Source organism: Geospiza fortis, unplaced genomic scaffold, assembly GCF_000277835.1.
Source record: "Geospiza fortis unplaced genomic scaffold, GeoFor_1.0 scaffold325, whole genome shotgun sequence".
Classification (NCBI taxonomy): Eukaryota; Metazoa; Chordata; class Aves; order Passeriformes; family Thraupidae; genus Geospiza; species Geospiza fortis.
Window position 1 is genome coordinate 844,860 of NW_005054427.1, and position 14,544 is coordinate 859,403.

Consider the following 14,544-nt stretch of genomic DNA (forward strand, 5'->3'; position numbering starts at 1 on the left):
CCCCCGCGCCTGCCGCCTCCGGACCCCGGGGAGCGGAGCGCATCGCGGGTCCTCTGCGGACCATCCCGCCTTACCGTGCGCTTTCTCCCCCATGTAGCCCCTGCTGGAGGAGGGAGAGACATGGAAGGAGTGTCAGCTCGTCCAGCAAGTGAGCGGCGAGGTGAGGAGGAAACCTTTCGCAGCTGTTATGTTGCACCCGCTTCTTCCCCTTGCAGATCTGCTCATGGAGTTTTCTACCTTACGCACCATCCTCAGGCTGCCACGCTTTTGCTTTAAAAAATAATTGCTTTCGTATTAAGAATAAAAATATTAGGATGGGGAAAATAGCCCCACCAAGTGTTACTACTTTATTAAATAATAACCATGCCATTCAAATTTGGCGTTGGTAGTCTGGAACAATGTTCGAGTGGGTGGCTGGAAATAAATCTCTTACTTGAAATAGAAGGTGCAAGGGATAAAGTGCAGAGGTTTTCCCCAGGAGTTTTTCACATTGCAATAATAACTTCCCATTTGGCAACCTCGTCTCACATCAAAATGTTCTTTGTGCAAAGCCCCTTAAACCAAAAGCTCTAAGATGAAGAACATCACTTCGCACTTTGATCATGTACAGGTATAACCAGATTACCTCAGACCACATCACTTGAGAGAAAAGTGCTTTTTCCTTTCCAGTGAAGCAATGAAAAAAGTTGTCTTGAGTATCTTTATAGATATCTAATGCTGAGTAACTACAACCAGGTTGCTTCTTCTACCTAAAAAAGCACCATGATTTTGAACTCCAGGTCACAAAATGGATTCAGACAAACCAGACAATCAGAAAAAGCAGCAAAAAGAAAATGAAGCAGGATGAAGTTGTTTTCCAGCAGGTAAGCAATCATGATGTCAGTTTGTGTAATGGGGCAAAGGGCGGAAGATCCAAATAGCTTCCTGATTATGCCTTCTTAAGCTTGGTAGAGATGTTACTTAGTGTCTTTAATAAGATGATAGTAAATGGATGTTACAAGATAAAGTTTCAGAGTCATTATGTAGATACAATGTCAATAAATTAATAGCCTTTTTAGATGTCTATGTTCAGGAGACGGAATTTTCATCTATTTGTATTTAACTGGAACATTCTAGAGAGGAAAGAGAAGGGTGCTTTCAAGGGTGCAGAGAAATGTAGCCCTTAAGAGCTTTTGACAGGACCTGAAGCACTATTTGCAGATACATGTAGGTGAGAGATAGTTTTCATGGTAGATTTTTGGACAACAATGGATGTGATGTGCATGTTGAAACAAAGTGTTTGGACTATGTTGTTGACTCTTCATTCAGAGGGTGAGTTTGAAAATCATCCATTTGTAGTATAGATTTCAATTTATTAAAATGTGATGATTATTTTAAAAATTACTACAGAGGATTTTAAAACCTGAATATAACAGAATTTAAACTGGTTTTAAATCAGTAAATTTTAGTTAATCTATTGTGAAAGTCCTGTTCAATAAGTTTGAGTTGACAATTTAAATTGCAATGTAGAGAGCTAAGTAGTTAGCTGATACTAAATAGCTGTCTTCTGTCCCTTGAGGAAAAAAAAATTGAATAAAAATGCACTTCCAAACGTACTATTAGAACTGTGATTTTTTTTTGCTTGTTTTGATTTTGGAAAAAAAATTATGATTGTATTTAAAAGTTCTTGTATCTTTTAAAGGATTAAAATAGTAGTGTGTTGATTTGCTGTTTTGACAATGCTTCTAAAATGCATAATGAATCAATGCTGTTTCTGTAGCTAAATTCTTCCTGATAGAATGACTGCCAGCTCCTGCAATATGTTGCCTTAGTATGGGCATTGCAAGTATATGGCAAATGTCCACAACGTGTATTGTTGTGGGTGGATGATCTACCAGCTCCATGATTAGCTAAAAACTGCCAAGTAGCATCCTTTAATTCACGACTTATTTTGTAACTGGAGTCCATAATTTAGGAAAGATGTTCTGTGATGATGTGCTTTAGAATAGTGTCGTCTAAATAGATATAGCATAAACTGTTTCAACAGGTAATTCCATTTCTGTTTATATTTCTGTATGTCAATGTGTTTGTGTATATATGTAGCATTTTTATTTACAATCATTTTATGCTAAGATGAAGAAGATTTTTTAAAGATAAAAATTATATTGCCTTGGGAATTTGTGAGCAAAATGCATTGATGGTACAAATAACGTTAGTACAAACCAGACTGCATACATTTTGAAGCAGTTTTTAAATGGTACATTTAAAAGAGGATGGTAGATCCTCTGGTATGCCTGAACAGTAGGTTTAAAAGTGCTTTATGCCAATTATACCAATGCTAGTCTCTTTCTATAGGAGAAAGCTTCATTAGTGCAAAATCCCTTTGTACTGATAAAACTCATTTTCTGTTAAGGATGTTGTTCTTCAAGTCTTCCACAGTTTGTGAGAGAGAACTTCAGCATATACCTTGCAGTGATAGAAATGCAAAACCTGATGTGTAAACATAAGATACACTCATTGTTTTTCCAAACAGTAATTCTAGAACAAGGTCTGTGAGTAGGCATGTGAATTAAAATTGAAGGCAAGCATAACCATTGTCTTCTAATATCTATAAGTATCAATAATTCATGGAGATCCAATGCAGACTGACAATACTGCATTTGCAAGGTACTTAACCACATGGGAAGGAAGAAGCGTAACAATAATCTTATATTCGATAGTAAACCAGTGACTGTTCACTGAGTGTAGAATTCTTTGTGTTGCCTAGAAGTTTGGCCATTGCAATGGTGACTTTTTCAATACAGTTACAGGTAAGGAGAAAAAGAGTGAGGGACCTCCTTGGTGCTAGCTGAGCTCTATTATTTGGTTTCAGAATTGTTTGTACTAGGTTTCCAACCCTGACTTGCCAGTGCAATTCCTACTCAGTGTAGGTGGTACTAACCTCTCTTCTATGAGAATTCTTGATTTTTAGTTGTGCCCACTTATAGAAGAAATGACATTATACAGAAGTATTTTCAGAGATAAACAAGAGAACAAGAAAGAGAAAAGCATGTAATGGAAAAGTAAGGCAACCTTGAAGATAGCAGAGAAATAGAAATAAAGGTGTTGAGTGGAAAGAGAGAGATGAGAAGGCAAGTGATAATAAACAGAGAAGTCGTAGAGCTGATAGCAGCTCATTACAACTGTGATTAAAATAAGGATACTGATATATTTTGCTACACCTTGAAAACTGAGCTCTGCTTTGATCTTGCTTATCCTTTCAAAGCAAGCACCAGCTTATTAAATGTGGCTTCTAAAGTTTCAAAACAAGCACTAACGTTTTATATGTAGCTTCTAAACTTCCATCTGCCTGTGCTGTTGGATTTTCCTCTAAGGTTTCATGTGCCTATGCTGTCCAATTTTCCATTGCTATTTTTCTTCTTTGTGATAGGAAGTTCTATTTCTAATATAAGGTGGATGACTTTGCTATACTGAGTCATCAGCAAATCAAAGCACCTGTGTCCAAGTACAAAATCTAGGACAGAAGGATGGAATTCACTATATGGAAAAAGTGAAACAGAATGTTGAAGGAAAGGTTGCTGACAACTGCTGAGGAATTGCTTCTTGAAAAAGGTTGCCTTCTAAACAGTTAAATTTGTAGGAGTTGACTTTACATATGTTTATATGTATTTAAAAAACATTTGAGGATACCATGTGCTAGATAAAAGTATGTGGCTGCAGTGTTAAGTGTGCTCAAGAGGAACCAGTGGGGAAGCTTGTGTAGAAAGGTGTGGTGCTGCTCTCCAGTGTGGATCCACATGGCAGGTTACGGCAGTGGAACAGAATTGATGAGTGAGAAAGACTTGTAGCTGAATAGCTGAGGGTTCTCATACTTTTGCTCTTCTTCTTTATTTAAGTTTTTTTGTTTGTTTTTAAGCTTTTTTAAATTTCTAACCTTTTTGCTGTCCTATCCCTGAAACTGCTGTTCTGTTTCTGAAATGGCAAAAGGTGTTATTTTCTTAACACCTTTTATGCCAATTTTTTCTTTCCTACTTCTTTTTCACACCTCATGTCTTTCCCTGTCTTCTTTTGACTCATTTGGTCACCTTTGGTATTGTTCATCCCTTTCTATTTACTTTTAATCTCTCTATCTGTTTGAAAAAAATGGAAAAACAAGCTGAAAAATTGAAAAAAGTTACCTTTTACTGTGTTTTCTGCTCATAGTTCTCTGTAGCTAGTCTTCTTACAATACCTGTACATGTACACAAGCTTAAACCCATTCACCCTTTGTGTTTCTACTTTTGTTCTCCTTTCTATTCTTGTACATTTTTTAGTCCTCATTTAATATTATGCTGTCTCTTCAGGTTGTCATTTATCTGGTCAGCACATTTAGCAGTCAGTATGTGAATCAATACAGAATGCTGTTTGTGTATGAAATTTACAGAAGGTGTAACAGAGTTGATAAGAATTACTTGGTTAAAATAATCAGTGTTTTATAATGAAGAGTATGATAGAACTGTTAAATGGTGTTGTTATGATGATGATGTTTGTTTTAATAACTGACTGTGTCTGCTTGAAAAAAAGATTCCGTTGTCCTGTCCATATTAGGCAGAAGAAAGTGATCTTCTAGTCAGACTAGTGGAATTGTGGTGTGCCATCTGTATCTACTGGGGAGAAACATCTTTTCATTAGAAGACTAATTCACTTTTACATGATGGTCAGTGTCAAAACATAAAAGCTGATTTGATCATATTTCAGTAGTATAAAAAGTATCATCAGATGAGATAAGAAGGATACACAGGATTTAGGAGAAACACTGAAATAAGCATGCATATATATTCACACTAGATAAGGAATGTGTTTCCTGCATGTGATCAAAATTGTGTTTGACTGTTTCAGTTTTAGTTTGATTGTATACAAAAACTTCAGGGAGTGAGTCAACTTTTCTAGAATAATTTTTGCTGCTTTCTCAGAAATACTGTTTTCTTGTGTTTAAAGTTTGTCTGCTAGTTTTACTAGCTATGTGACTTTGACTTTTTTTCCTGTTGGTTGTTGCTATTGATCCTTTGTGTCACTCCAGAGACTTATAGTTGTCAATATTTAAGCTCTCTTAATAACCTGAGCATAAATGACTTTATTGATATTGCTTTCAAGTTTTAATAAAAAATAAAAACCCAAACTAGTTGTGATATATATGACTAATGATAAATTATATCTTTGCCCTTTAATAATGAATTTACCACTATAAGTGAAACACAAGAAACAAGTCTTGTAATTCTCTAAAATGAGTTGTCTTGTTATACTGCAAGTAGAAAATATTTTGAAGTGTCATAAGAAATACTGATAAAAAATACTGTGTGGTATAAAAGAGCTCTTAGTTAACTAGAAAATTTATTCAGGATGGTGTGCTTCTGCTAATTCAGGTTACCACTATTAACATACAGTGCATAAAAATTACATTAAATCTTTAATTGGGATATATTTTTTGTTTGTCAAAATGATTCTTTTTATTTGAATCTACCAAACTAAGGTTCAAAGCAAGGATCAAAACTGAAATAATCTGGTGATCTTGTGCACTGCTTAACAGCTAAGAGAAACATGGTGAAAACTCCTAAATTGTTATTTAGAGATGCTTCAGTGGTGTTATTTGCAGTACCAAATTCTGTTAATTTCACAGAACTTTCTAGGAACCCTGTAAACTGGCCTTCAGTGATTACAGAAAACATTTAATTCCTTTCTCACTCCGAAATTTGAAAGGTAAATTTTTCCCAGCTCATGTACAAGATCTAATTTGCATTAAATGTTGTTAAGCTGTCTAGGAAATACACACTGTCATTTAAAAGCTTTTTTTAATGAGTACATAAAAATATAATTTCAGGCCATTAGAACTAAACATTTTTAGTATTTAGTTCTCCATTCCTTAAAAAATATTTGTATTTGTGAATTGTTTAGAAACTTTTAAATTGCGCTTTTCTAAAGACCTATTGTTTTTTAGGCTAGTGCTGCTTCAGAATTCACCTAAGACACATCTAATAGAACAAGAAAATACTGTGTCTGTGTGTAAAAAAAAAACCAAAAAAAACAACAAAAAACAAAAAAAAAAAAAAAAAAAAAAAAAAAAAAAACAACAAGAAAAATCAAAAAAACAAAAACAAACTAACCAAAAAAAGGAGAGTGAAATTTTTGGTTTAGTTTTTTTTTTTTTTAATAGTCCAGTTCTAACCACAGTATCACCTGTGTCTTATTTCCAATAGTGGTATGCCAGAATCATAGTTTTCTTTACAGTCGCACCCATCACTCTTAGTAAGGAATTGCTTTTCATATGGAGCCTCCCAGATATGTAATGTCAAAAAGTGAATGTACTCATGAGACTACATTTTTAGATCAATGAAGCAACTTATCCCCATGCATATGTGAATGCTTCTGCTCCCTTTCTGACTCTGAGATGACCATATCTAAATTAGGAGACCTCAGGCCAGCATGGCTATGTCTTGAAATAATTTAAAGTTTGCAGATATTTATATCACTGTTAATTATAGTTGTCCAAGTAAGCAACCATCCTGTGCAATGGTGGATTAAGGCCACTGTGTTGTAAAACATGAGGTTTGTCCAGAAAGGCAGAAGAAGGCAGTTTCAGTGTAGGGGTTTATTGCTTTTGATTTATAGGAAGAATTAGTTACACATTTGTGATGGAGCACTTTTAAGAAGGTTGTGTCTGTGTTTGTTACCATATTATGCTATCTAGAGCTACACTACTGGGACTGACTGACTGCTGCCACTAACTTTTTCAGTCTGCTGTTGTTTCTCGTTATAAAGCCCTATTTTTTTGGTGGTTGAAACATGATCATTCATACCTTAGCTTAATAAAAAGAAGTTTTGTCTTTAATAAGACAGGAAATGGAAAATGTGAGAACAGTTTTATTCTTTCCCAAATAGAAAAAAGCCAAAAAGCATTTGATAGTTTTTAATATTTTGCAAGTGTACGCCTCCACCAGTGTTTACACAGTTGTGAAATACAGAGCTGTGTTTCGTGTCAGGTACGAACAGGCGACGTGTGTATTTGTGAGTGCAAAATGTGTGGACACTGACAGTGGGAGAACTGTGAATTCTAATAATAACTGAGGAAAATAAAGCATAGAAAAAGGCCTTTGAACCTATCTTTTGTTTGCAATTAACCCTGGTTGATTTAGGAGCATTGGAATTAAAGCGTTAAAGATGTTACTCTTTTTTGCTTGTAGTTAATCCATAAAGAGCTCTGCAATAATAACCTTTTGAAGTATAATTTTAGAATATTAGTTGTATCCTTGAAACTATAGCTTTGGAATATATATAAAGGAAATATGCTTATCTCACACCCTATTGAAGCAGAGAAAAACAGCTTGAGAAAGGAAGATGAACATCGCCTCAAGATTTATAGTCTCTGCAATTAAAAGGTGGACCCACATCTGGAGAGCTAGACTCCACCAGATGGGATTCGTCTTTCTTCTTTTGGAAACTGTTCCACCACCATCTGGGGATACTCCTTTAAAAACACATCCTGAAAGAAACTAAAATCACAATAGTGTATAGAATTGTCATGTAATAATTTGGAATAAATATTGCTGATGAATAAAAAATTGGAAATAGAAACTGCTGAAAAAAACTGATGACTACCCCTATAAATACCTGTAATCCTCAATTATCGGTGTGCGGTTGGAGGGAAAACTTCCCCCACTGTATCCAGCGCTGTATTGCTCATATTTTACCATATTAAATAATAAATTGATTGTTGCTTGAATATTGGCCTAGTCAAGCTTCTTATTTATAACACAGTGAATTCTGAGTGGTGATGTAGTGAGTTCTGGGAGCAGAAAGAAGGCTGTCCTTTCAGGGCATTTGCAACTGGAGCGGCATACCACATTTGGAAAAAAGTGGTGCACTGCATTCAAACACTCCATAAGTTTTCTCCTACAGATTTTTCCTATGGATTTTTTATTAGCTGAGAATATACGCTTGTGCATGCCAGCTGAATAATCTCCTTGATTTAAATGCCCCCAGGTTCTTCTTGATGTGATTAACTTTAATGGCTCCTAAGGAGGCTTATTGGTGTGCTGGCTCAAATGTGTGCTTTATTTCAGTTTTACATGTGTTTTATTTCAGTCTTATATTTATTACACATTGTCATAAACAGGCTTAACTATTTTTTGATGACTGATCTTAGCTATTGTCCTCATTGTATGTCTATTTTCAGTTTGGTTTATGTTCACATGCTATATAGTAAAAGCTCGTGTAGTAGTCAGTAAGTGCAGACATTGTTTTATTGTTTTTTAAAGTAATGTACAAGCACAGAAGGTAGAGGCTAGGCCTTTTGCATAACCTGTTAAAAAGGTTTTGGTAGTTCTTAATCTGTTTTTTCATGGCCATGGTACTAAAAGTAGTCGTGGGTACAACTTAAAATACTGTCATTCTCTCCTTCCCTTAGAGTTCCCTAAGAAGCTCTTTTGGAGGAGGAAGGTAGCTCGCAGTTGAAAGCAAATGCATTCTTTGTTGCTTTGACTAAATGGACAGGATTAAATTCTTAAAGGTGTGTAAATTTTGTGTACTCATTTGGTCTGTGCTGCATATATTTTCTTGTGTTACTTTTCATGTGGACACAAACCAAGTGACTGATCATGACTGTCTAACTCATCAGGTGCTTCACATGCAGGTTTTGTGAAGCCTGTACCAACATTTGAAACTAGACTACTTAACATTACCGTATGTTTGTTTGTATAGATATATATGTGTGTGTATATATATATATGTATGTGTGTGTGTGCATATATATATATATGTATATACACTTACTTTTCCATAGTTTTGATTAAAAAATTATTGCCAGTGACAATTTGCTTAATTAACTACAAGATTTTTTTTTTTGTCCTCATTATGTGCTAGAGCTCATAGTGATTTTTCAAGAAAAGCTTTTATTTTTATCTGGAAAAATTGCTTCCTGAAAAGGAAGGTTAGGCAATTACGTTGCTCTGGATATCTTTTTCCCTTTTCTGCCTTAAATATAGGCATTCACTGGGCATTTTCAATTAAAGTTGTTAGAGCTCTACATCAACTATGTTCCTTTAGGAGATGTTGTGGGGAAAGCCCACAGAAAAGCAATGCAGATGTGCAAGCTCCGTCATTTTTGGTGATCCTAACAGATGTGTAAAGAGGAAGATGATATGACTGTCCCAACCACAGGAACCATTTTTGTTGCCACTTTGAGTCTATGAGATGGGTTGGTCATGAGACACAAGTTCCTTGTTGAAATTTGGATTCCATTACTTTTGCTTCTTAAAAAAATTAGTGTTTTGGGTTTATGAACTATATTCTGCATACTCTTCAGGCTGCATGCTCTGAATGTGCCGGATACCATGTAAAGAATTTGTCTTACAGTTGGTTTTCTTCTTCACTCATAAATACTGGAGTAAAAAACGATCTTAGGACTTAGCATGGAAGACTGATGAGGGTCTCATGTTCTGTCATCCATATTTCAAAAGAAAATTAAGTACAGCTAGAGAGTATGAAATGTTTCCATGCTCAGGATCCTGTTTATTTCAAAGAAAAAAATGACATGTAGTGCCAGTTATGCAGTAACTATAGCTGTCTTGTTTTTGTTTAACTCGGTTTCTCTGTGCTTTGGCTGTACTTCTGACAAACATGGTGAAGCTATTAATATATAAAATGTTTTGCTGAACCAGGCCTTAGTCATTCATCCTCAAGATTTACTTTTGAAGTGATCACTTCCTCATTGAAGAGGAGATTTGATTTCTCCTAATTGCCCAGAGAGTTTTTAACCGGGGGATATTTGTCAATATTTTAAAATATGTCTATTTATCTGTGTATCTAAATTTCACAGCATAGATGACGCCTTTGGGAGAGGGCAGATAATATTTGAGAGACAATAACTGTAGAATCAATTAGTTGAAAGCTCAGTTTCCTTTTATGTCCTGCAATTTCTTCCCTCCTGTTTTGCTTGTTAAAGAGAGACTGCTTGTTAAAGCAAAAGTAAGTTCCCTTCTGAGTGTATGCCAGTTCATGCAAGATGGAATTCTTGGTTTATCACCCAAATATACCTTCATTGTTGCATGATAAATATGGCCTATTTTTTGGCAGCATATGTTACCCTGAGTAAACCTTTTAGGTTTTCAAATGCTTCCAGAAGGAAGTAAAAAAATGTTAATTTTGTCTGGTGTGGAACACAAGCAGCACATGTGTTCATATTTAGGACAAGTGATTGCCTGAAGGGCTTGGGAAGTCAGGGAGAGTGATTTCAAATTACCTGTTTTGATAGATGGGAATATGTGAAAGGAATGTGCATTTTGAATCTCTTGATGGTCAATATAATTAATATACCATACTTTTGTTTTAATACCCACCTTTATTTTATAACCTACATAATATTTTCCAAGGAATTAAAACTTTGCTCTTATTTGAAAAACTACTATGCTTATTTATCAGTAGAGGAGATGAGATATACCTGACAAAAAAATGCTTGTCTGTACCACATGCATTGCTCCTAATTTTACAGCAGCTTAGAGTTGCGTAAAAGAAACTGAGACATGAAAGATAACTCAAAAGATACTGCCTAGTAGTGTGAAGATGGTTTTTGTGGAACTCAGTGTTTACAAAATATCTTCAACTAAACAAGTGGCGAGTACTTTTTGTATAAGGACCTCATTACCATTGTGTGAGATACCTCAAAACCACATAATATCTTTTAAAATTTTCTGTCCTTCAAAACTGAAATAAGAATGTTTATCTCAAGTTTACAGATCATAATCCAAAGCATGGAGATAGTAGATAGCTTGTCTGCAGATACCTAAGAAAGTTGGGCATGGCAAGGATACATGGCCCAGCACAAACCTTATGTTGAAGGCTGTCTAATTACAGATAAGAATTGGGCCATGCATCCTTCCATGAAGCAGTTAGTCTTCTCTGCACCAAAATGCATACAGGTTGGTGGTATTTTAACCTGCAGCATAGATGAGAACAGATCAGTCATAGCTAGAGCTGTGACTTCACTTATCCAGTACTATGAAAGGACCAGTGCATACAGCAAAGCAATTGAAAAGATGATCTTGAGCATGGGAGAATTATCAATAATAATATTGTAATAGAACATACTTTCTAGTAATGAATTTCAGCTACAGTGATTTTAGATTATAAGTATCAATATTGGTGTTTGCTTTGAGTCTATTTTAAATTATAATAATTTAATGGACAACTGTTTACCTTTATGTCTTTGTTTGAATGTGTGTGTGCAGCCTTTAATGCAAAGGGAGAATAAAATAATTAATAAAAGGTTGCTAACTCGTGGGCTTTTTCAGCACAAAAATTTTTGATTGTAAAACTTTCAGGCATAGTGTGATAAAGTGTTGGAGGGCAAGATAACAGCCGGAAGTCAGAAATGTTCCCGTGGTTGTTGTAGGAATCCATAAAGCTCATGTCTGTATATGAACTGCCAGCGCAGTTATGTCTTCACAGCATAGAAAGAGGTATGATGGCAAGTCTGTTCCTGTTTTATTAACTTGAAGGTAGTAGAGACTTGGAGCCTATGATGAAGAAAATAACATACATGGCCCTTTGCTACAGAGGTGTATTTATCCTAGTGATGTGTGTTGCTTCACAACTTATGTGAGACAGCAATGCAGAATTAAGTGTCTTGTGTGAATGTCTTGTGTAGCTATCCAGCCTTCTGGTATAAAGTGGCATGTGAGTAAATATTTAACGAGTTGTATTTAATAGAAAGTATCTGGTCAGACTATCAGATTCTATTTTGCTTCATCAGGAAGACAGGGCCTTTTTCTGAAGACAACCTGTTTTGTACTTCCAGAGGATATTTCATATCTTGCACTTGTTTATAATCAGTTAAAGCCTGTGAATATCCCATATAGGAATTTGTTTGAAGTGTTTTTGAAAGGAAGGTTGTGCAATACCGATGGCCTAGATGGCATGTAGATGCTAAGTCTCTTCATTTGTTTTCTCTTGTCCAGAGAATAGAGATGGGAAGCATTCTTAGAATTATTTTTAGATTTTTAAAAGTCAGCCTTGATTTCTCTATGTAACGGTAATCCCTTGGCTAGGCCTGAAAGCAATACTGTTTGCTTTTCAATAGTGCCATATGTTTGAAATTTTTTGTTTCATTTTGATGCCTCTGTTGGGGTTTTTTGTGGGGGTTTTTTTGTTTGTTTTGTTTTTGTTGTTGTTTTCAATAAAAGTACTCAGAAACTTCAATTTATACTGTACTTTTCATACATTAATGGTTTGGGTGTAGTAGAAAGTGCCACCCTATGTATCGATGATTCTTCTAATAGTGTGCCTAAATCACAAAGTGTTTTGATTTATTGCTCTCTAGTTTGCATGTGTGTAAAAGATCACTTCCTAGCTCTATAATTGTGTTGTCTTTATGACATCATATTTGCTGTGACAGAAAGATGGCTGAGCAGTTAGGAGTTGGTGATTCTGGTTTTCTTCTTAGTTTGTATCCTGCTTATTTTCTATTTGCACATCCATCTGAGAAATGAGCTGTTGCTTCCAGTGCATCTGTACACCTACATCATGGAACTGCTGCTGTTTTAGTTGATGTTGCCCTTTTTCTAGAATAAAAAGAAATTGAGTGCATAAGTGTGTTTCTCTAGCACCTACCATTGCTTCTTATTCCATTTACAGCCTTAAAATGTGTGAAACTTGTACATAGATGTTGTCTTAACCATGCATAGGCTGCTGAATTACAGAACATTACTATCCTTTCTTCTACCACACAAATGAGCTGTGCTATGTGGAAAGGGTAAGTAGTTTCAAGTTCTGCATCTTTGTAAACTAAAAATATTTTTACCTAAGTGTTTTATTACTTGTGACAGTAAGATAGTATTTGTAAAACATACTGATTTCGGTAAATGTGAGAGTTCATGGGGTTATTGTTTGTCATTGCTGGTGTTAGAGCAAGACGGATAGTTTCAACTAAGGGAATTGTGTTCTTTGGGCTACGCATAAGCTTTTCACTATCATACCTAAATCTGTGTTCAATACAATGTGATGGTGTCTGAATCATGTGGTGCTCAGTGTTTGACTATATTCCTTTCATCAGTGAAAAGCTAGGGCTTTTCAGCTTATCTTGAGTCATTTTGATCTGAATGTTTCTATTACCATCAAAACTTAGAATAAGCCAAATGCATAAAGTGTTATAAAAATGTCTTTTTATGACAAAATAAAAATCCCTTGTGACTCAGAAAATCTGCATTGGAAAAGTTACTTTTGAAGACTAGTGAGTTTTACTTGGCCAGAAACATTGTGACTATCTGTTAAAATTTATAAAAATCTGATTATGGATGCTGAAACATGAACTCTAGATTACTCATTTACAGAGGGAAAATAAGCCTCCTAACATAATAGCTGAGTACTGATTATACAGAGGAAAAACAGGAGAATGAGAAAAGTTCAATCAATATGCCATCACCTTCATTATTGTGATTCTAATTATATTTAAAATTTTAATAAATTTCTGAGTCACAATATGTGAAGTGACCCATTATTATCAACACAAATAATATCCTTGAGATTTCACAATGCTCATTGCTACTCACATGTTGTCTGAAGAGATCTAGGTAGGCATAGGAAAGGAAGAAGGGAAAGGATAGGTTGGCCAGGAGGCTACCCTGGGGTGCATCAGGCGCAGCACTGCCAGCTGGGCAAGAAGGGGGATTGTCCTGCTCTGCTCTGAGCTGGGGTGGCCTCACCCCCAGTGTTGGGGGTTTTGCTATACGAGGAACAGCTGAGGCTGCTTGGTGTGTTCAGCCTGGAGGAGACTGAGGACAGACCTCATTGCAGGTACAGCTTCCTCATGAGGGGAAGAGGAGGGGCAGGCACTGGTCTTTCCTCTGTGGTGACCAGTGACGGGACCCCAGGGAATGGCTTGAAGCTGTGTCATGGGAGATTTAGGTTGGATATTAGATAAAGATTCTTCCCCCAGAGGGTAGCTGGGCACAGGAACAGGATCCCCAGGGAAGTGGTCACAGCACCACTGGTTGAATTCAAGAAGAAGTCTTCGGATAATGTTATCAGGCACATGGTGTGACTTTTGGGGATGGTGCTGTGCAGGGGCAGTAGCTGAACTTGGTCCTTGTGGACCTTGTGAACTTGGTCCTTCTAGGTCAGAGTAATCTGTGATTCTGTAACTATAGAAGCAAACTTGAAGCTCAAGGTTTTCAGTTTGTGTTCAACCTCCCTAGCAGGCACCTGTGTTTTCCCCTTCTGGGTTCTGTTTCTGTGGGAGCTTTACAAACAACCCCTACTAGTGCCTGTAAAGCACTTCAGAACAGGACACAGAAGTTGTCTGAAGTTACAGGTAAGGAGAATTTGTCTACTTATATTGCATTTGATTTCAATGTTAGGAGTTGGGGGATGAGAATTAAAAGATATAGGAAGGTAATGTCCATTTGAAGATGCCCTTCCTGTTCTGGAAGCTAGCTTATAGTGCTAGTGCCTTTTCTTTTTCCTTTTTTTTGTTTATTGAATTTATTGCCATCTTGGCTTAGTTAAGAGTGGATTTGGGTGGGTGTTTTGCTATGCAGG

At 36.0% G+C, this 14,544-nt stretch overlaps 1 protein-coding gene across 4 annotated transcripts in view; it reads left to right on the top strand.

The window, feature by feature from the left end:
- AOPEP (aminopeptidase O (putative)) overlaps nt 1-14,544 on the top strand; it is a 184,684-nt gene that overhangs the window by 107,741 nt on the left and 62,399 nt on the right. For 3 of the 4 annotated variants that reach the window (XM_005426886.2, XM_031061824.1, XM_031061827.1), the window contains exons 12-13: nt 98-160; nt 780-863. The exons of the other annotated variant lie outside the window; for it this stretch is intronic. In XM_005426886.2, the coding sequence (XP_005426943.1) occupies nt 98-160; nt 780-863 (147 nt within the window). The remainder of the gene's footprint in view (nt 1-97; nt 161-779; nt 864-14,544) is intronic. 4 annotated transcript variants of the gene reach the window in all.